Source organism: Tamandua tetradactyla, chromosome 4 (genome assembly GCF_023851605.1).
Source record: "Tamandua tetradactyla isolate mTamTet1 chromosome 4, mTamTet1.pri, whole genome shotgun sequence".
Classification (NCBI taxonomy): Eukaryota; Metazoa; Chordata; class Mammalia; order Pilosa; family Myrmecophagidae; genus Tamandua; species Tamandua tetradactyla.
In genome coordinates this window covers 76,458,200-76,478,118 of record NC_135330.1, presented here as the reverse complement: position 1 = coordinate 76,478,118, position 19,919 = coordinate 76,458,200, and the positions used below count along the sequence as shown (strand labels likewise).

Sequence of the window (19,919 nt, the reverse complement as noted above, 5' to 3'; positions counted from 1 at the left end):
GGAGTAAGATAGGAAGCCTCAGTTTCCTGATGAGTACAACTGGAATATTATGAAGGCTCTGATAAGGGTCACCTGCAGTTCTATAGAATGCTTTGCACAGTGCTTGCACACTGTAAACCCTCAGTACTTAGCAGCACTGACCAAGATGCTGAAGCCGTTATGATGCTGAAAATGGCCGTGACAGCGAAGATGATGGTGGGAGCTATTAGTAGCCAGTCGCTTGCTAGGCCAACTCTTAAAGGAGGAAACATGCCGAGATCTCCTTCCTAGTTTATAGTTCTGGTCTAAGTCTTCCTTCAAATATGTTCTCAGTGTTTTTGGAAGACTTAAACCAGTTCTCAAAATTAAATTACCCTGAAGACTAACAACTTTATATTTTCAATATAAGGAACCTTTCAAATTCTAGACTGCAGCCAGAAGAATGGTTTTAGTAGTGAGATCTTTGGTTCAGGGTTCTCTCTGTGATGCTGGGAGCCACGTTGAGGATGGTGTACTGTTTTATTGCAGCCACTTTGGCCCACTAGTGTCCTACCACTATCAGCAGATGAATAAGTGTGCTTGTGTTGTTACTTTTGTTCTCCACCCAAGCACTCTTCTCAGACTTAACAAATCTGGCAAAGGAATAACTTGTCTTTGTTTTGTTTTCGTTTTTTGGCTTTTAACAATGGGAATTGGTTAGCTTTTGAGGTTGTGAAAATGTCCAAAATTTGTCTTTGTATGCGGTTGTTCCAAACCCATATCTTGGGTTTTAAAATACATTTTTAAATGCAGAGAACCTGTAGTACAGCAAGTGGCCCCATTCCCTTGGTCTCTAATAACTATCATGGTGAAGCAGTGACTTTGATAGAAGGAGGAATTCACTTCATTAAGCACATATACTGCAGGCTCCGTACCTTGCTGGAATTAAGAATCCAATCTTTAACAACTGAAGCAAATTAGAAAGATGCTGCACTTCTCGTTTTATGAATGCTACAATCGTTCTGCATTTTTCAGGGAAGGTGGGCCCCTCCCTTTTTTTGAGGTAAAATCTCCCTAAATTGCACCTGAAATTTTTCTTTGTCTAGGAGAGTCCAACACCAGAGGGCGATGTGAATACAACATTTTAAGTAGTTTTTACATTCAGTTTATTTCGGATGTGTAAATAAAATAAGTACATGTTATAAACTATCCACTTTCTCAAGAGATTTTTTTTCTAGAAACTATGAATTTTTATTCATTCTATTCCTCTCTCCACTTTTGCATTTTGGCAAAGAACTGAAAGGTTAAGAAGTCATTCATTCGTTTAACTGGCATTTATTGAGCATCTACTATCTGCAAGGTACATATTATAGGTGAAGAGGGAAGTTGGCATGGGAATGAATAAAGACTCATTAAAGAAATAGTTATTGGCCAACTGCTACAAACAAGGCATTCTCATAGGAACTTGGGACTTTTAAGATGATCCAGGCAGCTCCTATCAGCAAAGCATTTCCAATTCCGTAGAGAAATACAATTTTCTATACTGTTAAGGCAGTCCCCACATGCCAAGGAACCTCCTTCCCCAGTCATCTTCTAAGGCTTAGCTCCAAAAACCTGCCTCCTTTCTTCCCTTTGCCAAGTAGAATTGGCCACGTCCTTTTTAAAGCCTCTAACCTACTTTGCAAAGACATATGATGACACCGTTGAAGAACACCGCAAATGGGTAGACTTTCAATATGTGATGGTGGGAATGGGTGGAGCAAAATCTTGGAAACAAGAATGCATTCAGGATGCCCAGGTTGAGTGAAGATGGTTTTGCTTAGGTTGCTTGAAGAGGAAGTGTGAGGAATATGCTAAGAGAGGGGGTTTCAGTCTGACTGAATAGACTTTGAATCTCAGATTATGAAATTTTGATTTTGGTCTGCAGCAGTGAGAAATACGGAGCTAGGTCGTTTGAGAACAACATATGGGATAGATTAGAGAGAAGCAGAAAAAGGAAGGAGGAAGATGGATTAAACCCCACGATGGGAGAGTTTAGCCAGTTGGAATCAAACTTTGGGAGAACAGAGATGATTTAGCCTCAGATTAATACCTAAGAAACTTATAAATTTATTTCAAATATGCAGAAGTGTGGTACTTTTGATGACTCTTACCCGAAAGGGATGCATAAGTATTTATTTTAAGAGTAGCAATTTAAAGCTCAGAAGGCACATACCATACTCTACTATGTGTATTCATTCATTCATTCAATAAACAACTTTTGAACACCTTCACTCTGTCAGGCTCTAAGCTCTGTACCAAGCATTCAGAGATGAATTAAACAGGGCTCCTGCTTTCAAGGAGCTCACAGTTGAATGGGAGAAATAAAATGAGGTGCAAAGTAATATGGAAACATGAAAAGATGGAGAGGATAAGAGAGGAGGTGATCTTTCTGAGTTTCCAGGTGAAAAAGGGAGATGAATGTGTGATGGGCAGGCACTGTGGGAATGGCGTTTTAGTCAGAGGGGTCCACATGTGTAGTGGCATAGGATTGGGACCAAGTATAAAGAAATAACTGTAATATAAATTGCACTTAGCCAAAAGAGCTTACAAGTTTCCAATAGTGGCTCCTCTGTTTACACAGTATTTTCTTTTTTGGGGGGGTGCATGGTCCAGGAATCGAACCCGGGTCTCCCGCACAGAAAGCAAGCATTCCACCCATGCACCCTCAGTATCCTCTTTTTATATCCAAAATATTTGTAATTTTATATCCACTGGTTGTCCAGTCTTCTCATGTAGGGACGGGGCTGTGAAGGAAGAGAGTAGACTCAGGTTATGATATGTGATACTCGATGTGGTTAATCGTAAGTGATTAAAAAGCATGCAAAAACAAAAATTCCTTTGAAAAGCAACACTTTACATCCCACCCAATGAAATACTTAAATTCAGAGCATGGAAAATAGAAAGAATGTCAATATATACAAAATCCCATATTGATAAACAGGACATAGTAAGTTCAGTGCTGCTCCAATAACTGTCAAACTTAAAGCAGTGCAGAAAGTAGTACAAATAAAAATTAGAATCATTGAAGTGCATGATAATTTTTTAGTTATTTTGTAGAAAAGTGTGTAGATAACATTATTTCTCCACAAGCTCCTAAGGCAGGGATGCCATTTCTTTCTTCTTCTTTTTATTGTTAACCACATTTCTTTGCAGAACTTTGAAAGCTTTCTAGTCCAAAGTTGAACAAGGACAACAAAAAGGTAAACCCCCCCCCCCCTTTTATTTTTGGTCAGGCTGATGAAGCTGTATAGAAATGTAAATGAAACATAAGGCATGGTATGCGGGACACTTGTGTTGCTCTCTTCGCTTATCCAGCTCTCACTTGAAAGAAAATTCTCTTATTTCCGCATGTGTGTATCTCTTGGGTAAGGGCACTTAATTAGCTACAAGTTACAACAAAGACTTTTGAAAGGAAAATATATCTGTGTTGCAGATGCCTTTATTTTCGTTTGGCGACCAGCTAGGTTTTTAACTCCCTTATCAAGAGCTGCATGAACTGCCTGACTAAATTGGGAACATCTCCACACTGTTTGACAAATAGATTTTTTGTAAACTGATTTAGCCTTTTCATTGTTTGCATTTCATTATATAGCAGACTTTGTGGCACAAAATCGGTATTCTTTCAAAATAGAGAATTTAGAGATAGGACTGTAGCCAGATAAAAAAATATTGCGCAGGTCAGGCCTATTAAGCATAAATAATAGCAAGTCAGTGATGCCAGGGTCCATTCTTCAGCAGAGAGGGGCTCCCACGGGCAGAAGTCTGGAGACAGACCCCAAGACTTAGATGGGGCTGAAGCCACGTGTACAAGACAGTCTGCAAGAAAACTAGGGAAGAATGAAGGAGTCTGACAGGTTCATCCTTTGCATCTTAAATCTCATTCTCCAGTGGGATTTTAATGGTTTAAATGTGTCTACTTTTGTCCTTGAAATACTTGTTCATCATGGTTCGGGGTTCCAGGGCACATATAAAAAGCCAGATCTGACTTTTAAGAAAGAGGTTGAACAGTGAGTCTGTTTTTTTGTTTTCTTCTCAATCTTTCTGTTCAGATAAGTGGACCTGGCAGCAGAATCACCCAGAGGGCTTGATAAAATCCAGATTGCTTGGCCCCATCCCCGTGTTTCCTCAGGTGGAGCCTGAGGGTTGAAATGATTAGCAGCCCACAGGTTGCAGGAATGCAGCACTGTGAACCCTTGCTATGCATTCCGTAGAGCAGTCGCTGCAGAATTGCACTCTTCGCATTTTCAGGGTACCGACCCGTGTACCCACTGGGGAAGGGCTGTTGGCAGGTCTGCCACTGCTACCCTGAAGTAGAAAGTCTGAGAGATAGCTGAAGACAGTTTAAGTACAGTTACTTCTCTGTTGTGTTTTTTTTGTTGTTTTTTTTTAAATAATAATAAGGCTATAATCGTATGGCATTGCATTCCTGCCTTTTCGGGACTCCCTACCCATTTCCCACAGCCAGGCAGCTTTTCAGTCCGATTTAATGACTCTTTGGAGGTCATATTTATATACTTTTGCTGAATGCGGGGTTATTTATAAAGATGGACAGAACACAGTTTCTTTCAAGAAGATTACAGTCATGGGATACTTGGCAAATTCCAGTAAAACACCCACACCTTTTGGTTAATAGAGAATAGAGATGATAGAGGTATCTCTGTCCTACAGGAAGCCTCTCGTGACGCTGAAATAAGTATTTAAGGATGTCAGGTTTTGCTAAGCAGAAGGGAAACAGGGAAAGGCTGAGTGAAATGAGAGATCAGAGCGTGTTCAGGAATCTGCAAGAAGTTTGAGAGTTCTAGAATTTTTTTGCATATAAATGAGCCTTTTTTATTACTGCTCACTCAGGTCTGGCGTTTATTTCACTCTAGACTCTGTTTGGTGGCCCCCCCCACCTACCCCTCCCCCCACTAAATTCCATTTGACTATTCCTTTCTGCTATATAAATAATCTATCGTTCTTGTAAAGCCGTTTAAACAATGCATATAAATATAAAGAAGAAAATTAAAACAACTAAACTTTATTGCCCTGTGATACCACATTAATAATTTAACCATTTCACATACGTTTTTACTCCGAAGCGCTGTATCTAAAATGTACTTTTAAATTATACTCAGCATCTCTTTGATGAGCATTTTGTGGTTCACTTTTTATCCTTCTAGAGGCTTGGCAGTATTACACATCTATTTAAATTTCACAAACTGATGGGTCCATAAAACTTTGGCCCGTGGCATTGCATCACGACAAGAGCTGTGACCCTCAGATGCTTTTCAACTTATTTTGAACAGTTACAATTTTTGTTGTTGTTGTCCCTGCTTTCTCATATTTGGCTGCAGTTCGGAGCCATCGGTTGGACCTTCCCCCTGAAAAACCGAGGTGTGGTGTCCACGCTGGAAGATCGGACTCAGTTAATCTGTTGTGAGGCCCGGGTGTCTCGAGTTTTAAAAGGCCACCAGGTGATTCTAATATGGACCCAGATTATCTCATTCTACATGGGCTTTGGGACCTTAGCATGGCCTCAGCCGAAAAGCAGGTAATGCCTTGTATGCAAGGCAAATGAGGGTCCAGAAGTCACTTGTTAGAGTTTCTCGGCATCTAGCAGGGGCCGTTGACATTTCTGCAGGTTCGAAACAGTTGGTATGGATTTTGCGGAAGAAATCATCTTTTCTTACATTTGCATAGCTGTCAGTGGGCTTGGACTGACATTATCATTTTCATTTTCATTTTCACAACAACCTCATTAAGTATTGAGGACAGGCATTTTTTGTACTTCCTCTTTCCCCTTGTTCATTGTTATCGTTACAGATGATTAAACTGAGACAGATGTATTAAGCTACTAGCTCAAGACCACGCAGCCAACAAGGGGTACAGCCAGGATTAAAACTGGTTCCACTGATATCTAAGTTCATATTTTTACCTACATTTCCTTTATATGGCTCCATAATGGTAAAATTCTATGCTAAGCGATTTACCAGCGGTTCTTTTTCTCAACTTTGGTAGCAGAGTGAATCCACCTGGAGTGCTTTAAAAATTGATGCTAGAGATTATAAATTAATTGGCTGAGGTGCAGTCTGGGGATTGGGGGTCTTCAAATGAGGAAACTGGAATCTAGAGAATTTAATCTACCAGCCTACCAGTCTGCTGCCTTAAAGAATGACAGAGCCAGATTCAAAACAAAGTATGAAACACTGGACAGCTTTTCTGATCACTTCTAGCTCTCACAATTTTAAGGTTTTTACTTCAAATTTTGAAGCAGGAACAGCCAAGTTAAGTGAGCATACAATAACTAAAGAAGGACCCAAAGTTAGAGTTTTCTAAAAGTTCGAGGACCATAGTACTTGTCTACGAATTAGCCAGAGTAAGCCGCAGCAGTTTATTTGATTGTGTTTTGTTGCTTTAGGGCTTTATTCCTAAGACTGAATGCATTGAAATGTGAAGTTTAAAAACTCTGCGGCAGGGTGCATGGATGGTCCAGTGGTAGAATGCTCACCTCCCATGCCAGAGGGCCGGGTTTGATTCCTGGACCACGCACCACCACCCCCCAAGAAAAAAAAGAACAACTTTGAGACAATAAGTAAATGACAGACTAAATCCCTAGCCATTTATTTTTTTTTTAACTTTTGATCATTCCGTTCTACGTATATAATCAATAATTCACAATATCATCACATAGTTGCATATCATAATCATGATCATTTTTCCCCCTAGCCATTTATTTTTAAAACAAGCTCTGTTCCTGGTAATGAAACTGTCGAATTTTAGAGCAGAAAAGAACTTTAGAGATCCTCTAGACTACTAGAGCCTGTATCAGAAACAACTGGAGGCTCGTTCAAAAACAGATTGCTGGGCGGCCACTGGCAGAGTTGTCACCTGCCATGCTGGAGACTCTGGTTCCATTCCCGGTGCCTGCCCATGTAAAACAAACAAACAAAAAAAACCAAAAAACAGGTTGCTGGGTGCCGCCCCCACGTTCTGACTCTGTAGGGTTGAGATGGGGCTTGAGAATATGCATTTCTAACCAGCATCCAATTGATGCAAATTCTGCTTGTCTGAGATCCACACTTGGAATTGCTGCTCTAGTCCAATCCCATTCTTTACGGAAGCCCAGTCAGATGAACCTTAACCCTGACCCTAAACTCTGCTTGACGTTAACTTGAGAGGATGAATAGCAGAGTTAAAATGCTCTTAAAACTCCTTGGGGGTGGTCCAAGGGTAGTTCAGTGGTAGAATGCTCACCTGCCATGCAGGAGACCTGGCTCGTCGATTCCCAGTCCATGCACTTCCCTCCCAAAAAACAAAACAAAAATCCACAAACAGTGCTGCAATCACGGGATACTCACATGGAAAAATAATGAAATGGGACCTCGCCATACAGCATACTATATATACTCTGTGTGTGTGTGTGTGTGTGTGTGTGTGTGTGTGTGTGTGTGTGTGTATAAATATACTCTTTAACTCCTTAGAAACACTAGTTTTGGGATTTGATCATACGGCCTACAGAGGTTACTCATTAATAGGCTAGTAAATTCAATTTGAGAATTTGAGGAATTTTTCTTCCTGTTCTCCTTTTTCTCAAGCATACATGAGTATAGCGATCCAGAAAAATCTAGGTCTTAAGTAAATAATTCAGTTAACTGAGAGCAGTCAGGGCCATCTAAGAATAGAGACTGATTGAGGAGTATAATTTTAGGGTTTGAATACTAGCAAACGGTGGCTCTGGAGGTCTGCTCATGGACTGCGGGGGTGGGCGAAGGGACAAGCAGGGAAGATGGAATTTCTGCCATCACTGCACAAATTTATTTTAACAACAACAAAAAAAGAAAAAGCAAAAATGAATGTAGTGAACATTTTCTTCTGCCGTGCAATTCAATAATTAACTGCACTCCTTTCCTCATAAGTCAAAATACAGTTTTATATAGTGAGTAGCTAATTAAGAGAAAATTAAACATATTAACTCCATTAAAATACTGAGATTTCTTCAATAAACTTTGAAACTCATGGAAACATCAAGATATCTGAGTGTGACTTTCTTCTTTTTTTTTGCCACAATCAACAATTTATTGGGCAAATATTTATCATGAATCCAGAATGTTCGAAATTATGGTGCTAGACACAAGACACAGATCATTAAAAGCCTTCGAGAAGCTTACTCAGTGGGGGGCAGAGGGACCTAAGCCAACCTGCCTTGATACAAACCAGTAGCATAAAGCCTTTGGGGACACTGAAGAGAGAGCCGTTGACTCTGCCTGGGGGGTCTCGGGGAGGCTGCACAGAGGAGGTGGCATTTGAGCTGGTCTTGATGGACTGCAAAGGTGGCCTATCTACCCAGCCAAAGATTAGCTTTGAGGAGGCCACTCTTCTGGCCTCGTGGATTGTTGTTGCTAAACAGTGCGGCTGATTAAATGAGAGCCAGCATTACTAGTAAGGGAACACATTCATTGCAGTAGTACACAGCTTATTTATAAATATGTAACTTTCTCCCCCAGTAAGAACTCATGAATTAAGTCTGGTAAGAATAAGTGAAACGTTTACATTTACATTCTGTGCATCTCAAAATATTGATTGGGATTGAATAGCTGAATAAGATTTACTGTTCAATCAATGGAAATGGGGCTGTTGGGGATGGGGGGAGGAGAACACGAGCTCTATGGGGAAACTCTAACCACAGAAAGAGCTCATTAAAGCTAATTTGTCTCATTTGATCACCTTTGCTTCTAGATTAAAAATAAATAAACTGTGGCCAGGTTCCTTTCTAAGATCTTGGTGATAACATACCCAGGCCCAAGGGACTCTGACGCGGAGCACCTCAATCCCCCTTACACTGCATTCCAGAAAGATGAGATAGCATAATTCTAAAGAGGACGCTGATGTTTACGTGGTAGATGATAGTTCTTTTTTATGAAGGAAGAAATCTTGGAAGAATTCCAAGCAAATATGGTGGGCTTTTCCCATATGTTTGTTTATTTTTAACTGTTGTTTTTTAAGCTTTTTTTCCTTGGCTCAGATATTTTAGAATTATACCAGGGTCACATTGCTGCGAACTGGGGGATGAGAAAGTAGTCAATAGGGAGCTATATCAAAACTTTCAGAGTGAAGTCAATGATGGAGAAGGGAAATTGAAACCTCAGGTTCTCTTATTGTGTTTTAAATCCTCAGTAGTGTTTGTCTTAGGAAATGTATACAATCCTAGCACAGAGCAGGCACCCAAAAGTGAGTGTTTCCTGAGTAAGCAAGAATAAGGCGTGCAATTGTGGCAGACAACAAAAGAAGCATAAAATTGGTCACGCTAAATTATAGCAAAAAAAATGAGATATTGTATGTATTGATTATAATTAAACTTTTTTCTGAGCAGCTAAACATTTTTTGTCTGGCCATATTTTAAAAATATAAAGTTTTAAAAATCTCCCCTTGTTAAATTCCACTTCCTTATTTAGCATTCTAATTTATCAAAGTGTGAATTAATCTGTTTCTTTTCTCTTCTCGCTAATGAAAATTGTCTTTGATTTATTTCGTTTTCTAATTCAAGTGGTAACTGAACTTGAGAAAAAAAATGGGGTCTTTAATTACGCTATTTGCTTTTCTGTAACACAGCGTCTGATTTTATAAAACTTCTCGAAACAAATAGCTGTGCACTTTGCCACAAACTGCAGGTGAGATAAGAGCCCCCAAGGTTTCAGTGTCTTCAGTATTGGCCTTGCGCCACCCCTCCCCCACATTATTTTACTCTCCCAGGGAAATGAGAAAGGACTCTTTATCTCGCTCTCTTTTGCATCCAAAGTGCAGCTTTCTAGAAATAACTTCTTGTTCCCTCTAATGTGACATGTTCTCTTCAGGCTCTTGGTTTTGCAACGAAACCACCAAACAAAGCATTCAGGGCTTGGTTAATGCATTGTAGGATGGAGAGGTAGAGAGTGAGCTAAAGGAAAGGGGCTTTGTCTTCTTCTATTGTTTAATTAATCCCCTTCTCCCTCTTCCAGCAAGGAAAGAAATCTACCTCTTCCCTGATTGTTTTCAGTGCTGCTCTAGCATCATACCTTCTAGAAAGAGGACTAGAAAGAGGAGCTGTATGGTTATTCTTCATAACATCTTGTCAGCATTTAACTAAGGAAGCATTAAGTGCAATGAAAAGTACCTAGAATCCTTAATAGGGAGAAATTTAGGTTGTATGCAAGAGCCATTTATAAATACCTTTATTAAAAACTATTTGTTTTTAGGACATAAAACAAATGTTTTATGAAATTTGTTTATAAATGTTTTATAAAAAAAAGCTGGAATCAGAATTTTTGTAAGCAGTTGTCAGGTTAAATGAAATGTTTCCATGTTATCCTGATGAGGTCATAGTTTTAGTTATTGATATGACAGCTTTGCTTGTTGTTGTTTTAATAAAGTTTTTTTTCATTGCATAATGCTTAATCAACATCAATTAGTTGACAAACATTAAAAAAAATAGAAACAGGAGAAAGAGACCAATGATTCTTCCTTGCTCCTTCTTAATTGTCAGAAGAATAAACACAAGTGGTGAGGAACTGCTACCGGGTACCTTAATGTAGTAGGTTCTGTCCTCTTTAGTTTTCCTTTGTGGCGGTTTTTTTTTTTTTTTTTACCAACTTCTCCTCTCCATTAACTGCCTTTACAATCACCTTATCTTTTAAAATTTCCCTGTATCACTCTAATAATCTGACTGTATTGTCTTGTTAAATTTGGTAACCTCCCTTAAACGCAATAATAATAAATTAATAGCATTGATCATTAGGTCTTTCATTCATTCACTCTCTCAAGACATAGTCCTTGTGTTCCTATAACATTTTTTGGATAGCTATCAAGTGCCATGACTGGCTGTGAGGACAGTCAGAACTGGCCTAGCCCCACACGTTGAGTAAGGGGTGAGTTGAAGAAGGTAGTTATTGCAAAAAACTGAATCCCTAAAATAAATGACAATCAAAATGTGCATATAAAAGGGCTACTTGTTAGCTGAGAAAAGAGAGAGAAGTTATCTCTACCAATTCAATCCTGCTTCTTTTTTGAAATATAATTAAAAAAAAAAAGTCTTTCTAAGGTATTGGGAAAAGTAGAGGACAATTTGGCATACAGTTGGGTCTTATCGTTTTGGATCAAATGTCCCTGAAACCTTAGTCCTCAGAAGGCTCTGCTCTCTGTTGGAGATTTCATTTATGTTGTTAGCAATTGTGAGACTAACACTAATAGTTTGTTTCTGACCAAGTAATGCAAAAGAGAGTAATATATGCTTTTCTAATATAAGAGTTCCCACTATGTAGGTATGTGACCCTGCTTGGGGCTCTTAACCCCTCTGGGCCTCTTTTCTTCACCCCGAGTTGCCAAGTTGGATTTATAATCCTGATGAGTTTTCCCCTCCTGTTGCCCACACTTTCTTTTCCGCCATAGATTACTGGCCATGCAATCTAACAAAAGCAAAGCCTGAGAAGAAATTGAGTTCTTTGGGTATGTAATCAAAGGAACTCCTGGGTGAATGATCCCACTCTTGGTTTAGTAATAAAATCAGCAGCATTATTGACTGATCACCTTGGGTAGAGGGATGTGGAGGAGGTGTTTTAAAGGATAGAAAAGGGCTAGAAGCAATTTCTCACTCTCCTATTCCAACCCAACATTAGCCCCAAGACCAAACAACGCACTGAGTTTAATTAGGGACTTAAGAACAGGAGAAGATACTTCCTGACGGCAGCAGGCGGGGGGAAATAGAAGTCAGTGTTCCACACAAAACAGAGAGAGAGGAGTGCCAAGGAGCAGCTTATAAAGGTTTAGGTCCTCAAGGTGTGACAGTGGGGTTCCAGCAGCATCTCAGGAGATTTGACTAGGGGAGGGGTTTTAATGTCTGTTCCCACCGAGGGGGTCTGTTGACCTTTAACGTCTGCCCTGGTTAGGGAGCAGCTGTGGGCAGGCAGTGACTTGTTCTCATAAGGGAGAAGGGGGCAAGGCTGGGCGCTGGGTTCTCCCACCTTCTTTATGTGAAGGATGTATGACTGAATGCTCTGGGGAATCAGCAGAATCAGTTACCTTTCTCAAGTCTGTCTTCCGAATGCTCATGCACAAAAAGTAACAGTAGCTTTAAAGAGGACTTTTTTATTTTCCCTCTCATTGCATTCAGCCAAGGTGCTAAGTGGCAGTATAGCAGACAATTATTATCATCTTATGGTACAGTTATCAGTATTTTCAGCAGGGCAGTACTTGCACTTCATTTTCTGTTCTGTGTTTAGTAACTCGGACCTCTCATTAAAGATGAGCGCTGAATGAATTGACAATGCCATTGTCGTATGTCTCTTCTTTCAGTTAGAGGGGTTTAAAAAAATATGGTTGAGATGTATAGAAGGCTCACTATGTGACAGTGGAATTACATTTCATATTGTTGTGTAAATTATATCATATTATGTTGCAAGTTATATGACAATTGTATGAAAATATAATTTATCATTCAGACGGGGGCCACTCTGAGAGTGAACAGAGAGAGGGCTGTTAATTACTAGGCTCAGACAGCTGGCACAAACCAAAATGTCCTGGACCCATTGTGTCCCATGATCTTTCCAACTAGAGTCAGTCACTGTGCTAAACTGGTTTAATTCATTTAATCCCCAGAACAATTCTAAGAGGTAGTTATTCCCATTTAATAGCTGAGGAAACTGAGGCTTAGATGGATAAGTAATGCTAGCGCAAAGCCGTTTCCCCTGTGGTTGGAATCTGAGCCTCCCCCTCCACACACACACCTAATTAAAAAGTTGGGGAACCCAACTTTTACCAAACCAACTCATTTATGAAAAGGACCTGTAGAAAGGTGTCAGAGAGTTATAACATCCAAACCCAAGCCATAGCACCGTAAGCCTGTTTATATGGACACCGGCTACTAAATCTCTCACAATTGTTTTTTCTACTACTGCTTTGAAAATTTGGACAAAAAAGGTGATGAAAGCTTTAGGAAAAGAGACCTGTCCTACAGTGTTGAACATTCATATAGAGCAGAAAAAATATTCGTGGATTTTTTTTTTTGGTGGGGGGAGGGTGTCTCATGGGTATGTACATTTTTAGGCTGGGATAGTTGAGTGGGGTGGTAAAGTCAGGTAATTTGATGATTTTACTGGTATCTTAGCATGTCTTGCTTATTCTATAATATTTGTTCCACTTCCCTGTCCTTTTCTGTCTCTACTACTGCCTCCCCTCTTCCTCCCAATGTTAAAAACCCTTTATTTTGGACAACACTATCACACACATGATTGAGTCAACAATTTACAGCTTTTAAAAATAGGAATTTTGTCCTCTCTTAGGTTTATTGTTTATCATAATCATCTTTCAAGTGAAAAGGCTAATTTACTCTTTCTATAGGAATATTTTAAACTTGATTATCATAATATTATACCTGCCTGAAAAGGTCTAAAATGGGACATTGACCTTGAGTATTTTCTGCATTTAGCTTGTGGTGCTTAACATTCAGGAAACAATACAACTGCAACTTATTCATTAATGTATAATTTCAAAATGTTAACTATTGCTCTGTAAATACATGCCATGCAGATTATAGAAAGATTGTAGGATACCATAAAGTGCATTTGATATTTTACTAGGGAAGTTTGTGGGAAATACAACATAACTAAAGCCAGTTTTCCCACTGGAGCTACTGTAGTTTATAATTTAATTTTTACTGACATTTCACTATGTATATCATTAGCTTGACAAAATGAAAGCGAAAAAATCCTGAATTAATTAAACAGAAACCGGCTTGCCTCTATTAATTTCTCTTTCTCTGATTCTTCCCCTCTCCCCAACCCCCACTTTCACTCACTGGGAAAAGAGTCTGGTGTGTTATGGAGATGGGACAATTGCTCCCCAGAGAATGGGCTTTTTAATAGGGACTCCCCAGTTTGGGAATGGAATGGGTTTATGGAAAGATGTTTGTCAAAAGGAAAGATTTTTATTAGTGCTTCTGTGGAAGTGATTACTTTCAGTAGAAATGATTGCTTCTTGCCAATCGAGACAATAATTTAAATATCAAAGCCTAGTGCCCTAGGAAAGGCAATAGGAAAGAGAGGTATGATGAATTGATAGAGGCTTAGAGGTAATATAGAGCGAGTCATATTGAACTTTGAAAGAAGTTTGCACGTTCATGGTGGGAAAAGGTGTGTTCTTATGCAGGTTTCCAGCAGTGCAGAAACCCACATGTTCAGATGGAGGATAGGAGAACAGAGGAGTGAGGTATCCTGCTCCAGTCCACGCGTGCAGGAGTGGATAGAGGGGAACTTTTCACCCAGGCCTCCTTGTTTGTCCCTCTAGGTTCTCTTCCCAGGGCAGTGTACAATGGGTTTTCTTTTGGAGTTTAATATAGTTGGTGATAATCTTAATTTTCTTCCTGTAGTATCATATATTGTACAATATATAATACATAAAAGACAGCAGGGAAGATGGTTGAAAAGGCAAACAGCTTTTCAAAGGTTTTATGATCTTGAGGAAAGATCTGTAAAGACAGCTAAGGCAATTTGAAAACTTTACTATCTTATCCCTTGTTTAGTTTTAAATATGTAACAAATGACAGCTGCAAAATTTACAATGAAAATCTTTAAAAATAGTGCAACTATAAAAATTTTTGAACAGATTAATCCAGTTTCTGTTCAGAAAAGAAAGGTGGGAGCCAAAAATAGCTATTAATACACAGTACTAAGGAGACAAGGCATTTCTGATCACCTGTTTTCCAACAGAAGAATTCATTGTTACAGTGTTGTAGGAAATGATTCTGACTAAAACAATGTGAAACAGAGTCCAACATACACAACCTATAGAAGTCTACCTACTGATTCTACTTGTGTTTTGCTCATTGCCATCATGATTGTTTCAAGTGAAAATGAAGTCTATTCTCCCCTTTGTTGTCTGTGGGTTAGTTGGGGCCTGAGAATGAAGTTTTTTTGGATATTTGTGACTGCATATTTAAGCAAGAAGAGGTTGAAACTATGCATGGACTCAGGTCCTGATGCTTAGACTGATATGAACTAACTTACTGATATTCTTTGGGAAACCTCTTCACAAGAGGTCCTTTTGTCTGGTTCCATTTTTCCTGCTTTGGGTTGACTCCTTGTGGTAAGATTGTGAATTGTATACACCGATTAGCAATATGTTTTCATTTTAGGTGGTTTATCTAGTTGTTCTTGTTATTATTTTTCTCCAAATCCTTTGTAGCTGAGATTCTAACAGATTTAATCTCAGTGTTACTTGTGCTGCATTTATTTCCTATGCTTATCCACTCTTTACCCCTTCAAGGTGGGAAAAACTCTGTGACTAGGAAATGTTCTTGAGGTGACTGAGCTGTGTGTTTATAAAATATTCTGGAAGCTGTCCCAGAAGTTTAGTGCAATAGATATTATTTTAAATTTTAAATTGGTTAAACTGGATTCGAGACAGTGTAATCATAGGACCTTGACTCGTGGAGGTGACACTTTGATCCCAAGGGGAAAACACACAGTTCTACAAACCTAGTACACTTCTGGTCACTCCGAAAGCAGCTAGCTCAGTGAACACTGCACCTTGCGGGGATGAAATATGGTTGGTGAAAAATCAGTGGGGACTATAATATGTCTGTTTGTATATATATCTCTGGGAGAACAGAATAAAGGCTTAGACATAAATATGAATCAAAATATGTTTTAAAATATACATCAGAGAAGCCAAATGGATCATTATGAGGGCAAATAAGAATCCAAAGGCAAATAGGAAAATTCTGGGGAATGGAAGATAACTCCTTTGAAACATGGTGACTTTAAGGTCCATCGGTAAATAATTGACTACAAATCTTGTCTTTAAAAAGCCATTTCAAAGGAGTAATAAACAAGATCTGTCACTGCATGATAATGCAAGGAAACGGATACAGTAGAAGATTCTGCACAGGTGCAAAATCTAAACGTGTTGATTATATTAAGATGCATTTAGTACACAAAGATGAATTTTATATTTTTAAGGAATGTCTCTTGACAAAACAAGAAAGAAACTTTTAAAATTGGTATAGCTTTAAAAATGTGCATAATTTAATCTATTAATAACCTTGAGGATTTTAGTTTATTCAGAAATCAAGATAGTAATCATATGAACCAAAGACGTTTTTTCTGTCTTTGTAATCCTGAATTAGCTGCCATAATTCTTTTATTGTATTTTAGAAAAATCATGTTTCTTTTCCAGAATGCCTTTTTAAATTTATTTTTCCAATTGTAAAATGATTACATGTCTCATTTTAGACTGAATAGACAATTTTTTCCCCCCGAGTGTCTGCAGAATGCTTGGATTTTCTTCTACATCTCAGAGCTCTTTTAATTCACTGCTCACAACCAAATTTACATCTTAATTGCAGAGTTCACATTTAACAATATAGACAGCATAATGCTACTGGTAATTAAGCTTTTACTACCTGCTTTTATACAGTATTCTCAGGCACAGTTTTTGCTATGTGAGTTGTGATCTAGAAACTTGGGCGCATTTAGACCACAAATAGAGAGACTCAGGCCCATATCTTAGATATGGTTAAATACATGGTAGGGTAATTGCTTTCTTCTGTGGGGGGACAAAATCATGTGTATCATTTTTTGTATTCTGAATTTTAATGCGGCTGTCCTATTTTAGTATCTTTCTAAGACGTAGAAAATTTGAGAGGGTATGCAGAGTTGAGTGCTGATTTAGTGAATTTAACACACGCTGAATATGTGAACTAATTTATTTTGATCTCAAAGATTATGCTACTTATATCATGCAAGAATTTAGATGCAAAAGGTTACTGAGCAGTAGAGCTGAATTCTATCAAAATGGTAGATAAGGTAGCAATTGGATCTTTGCCATAAATAGCTGCTTTTACAATGTGCATTTACTAGTATAAAAAACTTGTAGTTTAGAATAGGATGCAAGCAAAATCTTTGTGATACGGAAACATAAAACACCCTATACACTACTATGGGAGGTAAATACCCTTCTCTTATATCCTTTTATTTTTAAAACATTTTTGATTAAGGATTCTTAATTTTATAAATTATTGTCTGTTTTAACTGGTTCTTGCGGTGACATGACTGTGTGACTATTTACAAAGTGTTTCTGGGTTGATTGTTTAAAGCATGTAGGATGTGTTATGTATAGAAACAAGTAGGTTCACTGCATTTTTTTTGAAAGGTGGATGTATTGGATAAAATCATTTGCATTTGTATCTGTCTCCCAGTTTGGAAGCTTGTACTGAAATAAGTGTATAACTAAGAGCACTTTAATTGCATTGTTTAGCAATGCTCAACCCTCAAAATAAAGTCTCTATTTTGTTAAGATGCACTGAGGATTTAACTGTACTATTTATCCTAGAGCCCTTTCTCCCACCCTGAAACTGGAGAGGCCAATTTGTCCTGCAGCTGTTTTTACCTTTGTTTTGACAAACTATGCATTGCATACCTACATGTGGGGGGACAGTAGCAGGTATAGAAATGTTTGCACAACGTTTACACAGGCATTCTTTCCAGTCGTACCGGTGCACTATTTCCTCTTCTGTACTTGGGTAAAACTGCATACCACCTCAACGATGATGACCATCCCAGTCCACGTGCCCGACCAATTCACAATAATGCCTTTGATTTTTGTTTTTTTTTTTTTTTAAACCGCCCAGTATATATCCGGAAAACACGGAAGGGGCTCGATCACGAATAAATGAGAAAGGAGCGCACTATATACGCAGCAGCTCGCGGTGTCATAAAACCAGACGAGGGCACGACAAAACTTCGATCCTCTCCCTTCCGCAGAAATCCTTTCCCAAATGAACCGAGTCTGCCTGAGTTCCCCTCTGCAAGGCAAAAATGTATCTGAGGCCAGAAACACAGATCCCTCCGGTGCTTAGAGAGTTAAGTTAGTTCTGTTTCTTTTGCAAGCTTCCCGGGGGCGGCCGGGGTGGGGGCGGGGGTGGTGGGCGGACAGCAAAAAAGAGCAGTAGCTGCTGGGAGCGGTGAAACCTCTCTCGTCCTCGCTCTTTTCCTCCGCTCACTCTCAGTTTTCTGTCCCTTTCGCTTCCCCGCACCCTGCCTACCTGCCCCGGCTCCTCTCGCTCGGCGCAGCCTCCCGTCGCCTCCCTCCTGATTGGGCAGACGCCCCCCAATCGGCTGCGCGGCTGGGCCGGTGGGACTGCATATGTAAAGCCCTACTTCATATTCATAAGCTCCAATCGGGGCTTTAAGTCCTTGATTAGGAGAGTGTGAGAGCTTTGGTCCCAACTGGCCGTGCCTATAGGCTTGTCACTGGGAGAACATTTTGTGTTAATTGCACCGTGCTCTGTCAAGGAAACTTTGATTTATAGCTGGGGTGCACAAATAATGGTTGCCGGGCGCACATGGATTCGGTAGAACTTTGCCTTCCTGAATCTTTTTCCCTGCACTACGAGGAAGAGTAGGTACCTTTTTTTTGCTTTCCTTTTTTTCTTTCTTTTTTCTTTTATTTTTTTTAACTCGGTGTGGGGTTGCGGGTGTCGGGGTGGACAGAATGTATCTTTGCCCACTGATTCAGGTAATGCCCTGGGTGTTTGGAGTGCACGAGTGCTTGTTTGTGTCTGTCTCGTGCCTTTTGTGTTGCCGGTGATCTCCTAATTCAGTTAGTCGAGAATTGTTCTCTGACTACGATGTTACCTTTGAGGCAAAGCTCAGTGACTGTCAGTAAAACAGCTGTGTGACAGCCACTTCTTACTCAGGTGCTAAGGATAGGCACTTGGCACAAATGCTTAGTGAACTGTTAAAATGCATCTTTTACCAGGACCCATTTTCCCAGGGAAAGATGTTTTAAAAGACAATATTCAAAATGATTTATACTATTGAATGCCTCTTATGTATTTGCAGTTTGACAGATATTTTCAGCTCCCTGCCGTTTCTTACCAAGCAGAGTTAGAGGCAAAATTGCACATTTACTAATTCTCCTTCAGAGAACAATTTAAAAACTAGCCCTGTGTAATTCAGGGCTAGAATAATGTTATTTGCATGGTTAGCGTGAAGTCAGCACTTAACTGACAAATCAGTCCATTAAGTAATATGAGATTTCCACACATTATAAATATTTAAGAGAGGAAGAAAAAAAAAAACTAAAGCAACAGTACTGACTTAAAAATTTTCCCTTTAAATAGGCAATGCTGAGATTGTGGATTTGTTTCATGTGTCATGTCCAGAAAATATAGAAAAGTACTTTGGTTCTTACATGCAGTTTAATTCGTATTTATGAAAATCTTTATGCACAAGGAGATACATATTCAGATTGCTAGAGGTGGGGGTAAGTGAGTGAGGGGTAGGAGAAATAAATTAGGCATTCTTGTGTAAATGAGTAGGTCGTAAACTTAATTTCAGCCCACTGTTCAGATAAAATATTAGTATATCATGGGAGCTGTCACTGGTTCATCTCTCTTTCTGTTGAGTCAGTTATATTGCTTTGCTTTCACATTACAGAGACACCAACTGTTATAATTCTGAAAAGGGTGCTCTTGGCAAACATTTCCCTCTATAAATTATGAAAAAAATATCCAACTCTAGAAGATGAGATAGTGCATTATAGGTAGATGTCCACTAGCTGTCCTTAGTGACTACATATTGCAATGCTTTGTAATTAAGTAAGAGATGAAAAGTGACTTACAGGCTCAGTGGCTGCTGATGCATGTATGAGAGTGTGTGTAAACTCGAAAACACACACTCACTTCCACACGCATACAGACGATGGTAGGCAAGGGATGGACTTAAGAGGAACTGAAAGATTGTAAGGCTCGGTTTGAAACACTCAAGGGAAGGAAGAAATAACCTTAAAATGTGTGAAAATAAAAATGATAAACAAAGGTAGGACAACCCACTCAAGTGTAGTTTGAAGGTTAGTACACCTGGAGCCGTAGAATTGGAGAGTTTAAAATGTCTTCATGCCAGGAAGAA

General features: G+C 39.1%; 1 protein-coding gene across 12 annotated transcripts in view; it reads left to right on the top strand.

Moving 5' to 3' along the window:
* The window catches only part of ESRRG (estrogen related receptor gamma), a 625,071-nt gene that overhangs the window by 345,729 nt on the left and 259,423 nt on the right, over positions 1–19,919 (top strand). For 2 of the 12 annotated variants that reach the window (XM_077157821.1, XM_077157838.1), the window contains exon 1: positions 18,200–18,408. The exons of 9 other annotated variants lie outside the window; for them this stretch is intronic. In XM_077157821.1, the coding sequence (XP_077013936.1) occupies positions 18,353–18,408 (56 nt within the window). In that variant the 5' untranslated portion in view covers positions 18,200–18,352. Of the gene's footprint in view, positions 1–18,199; positions 18,409–18,457; positions 18,526–19,919 lie in introns of those variants that run through there. One more of the 12 variants, XM_077157832.1, reaches the window with a different exon arrangement.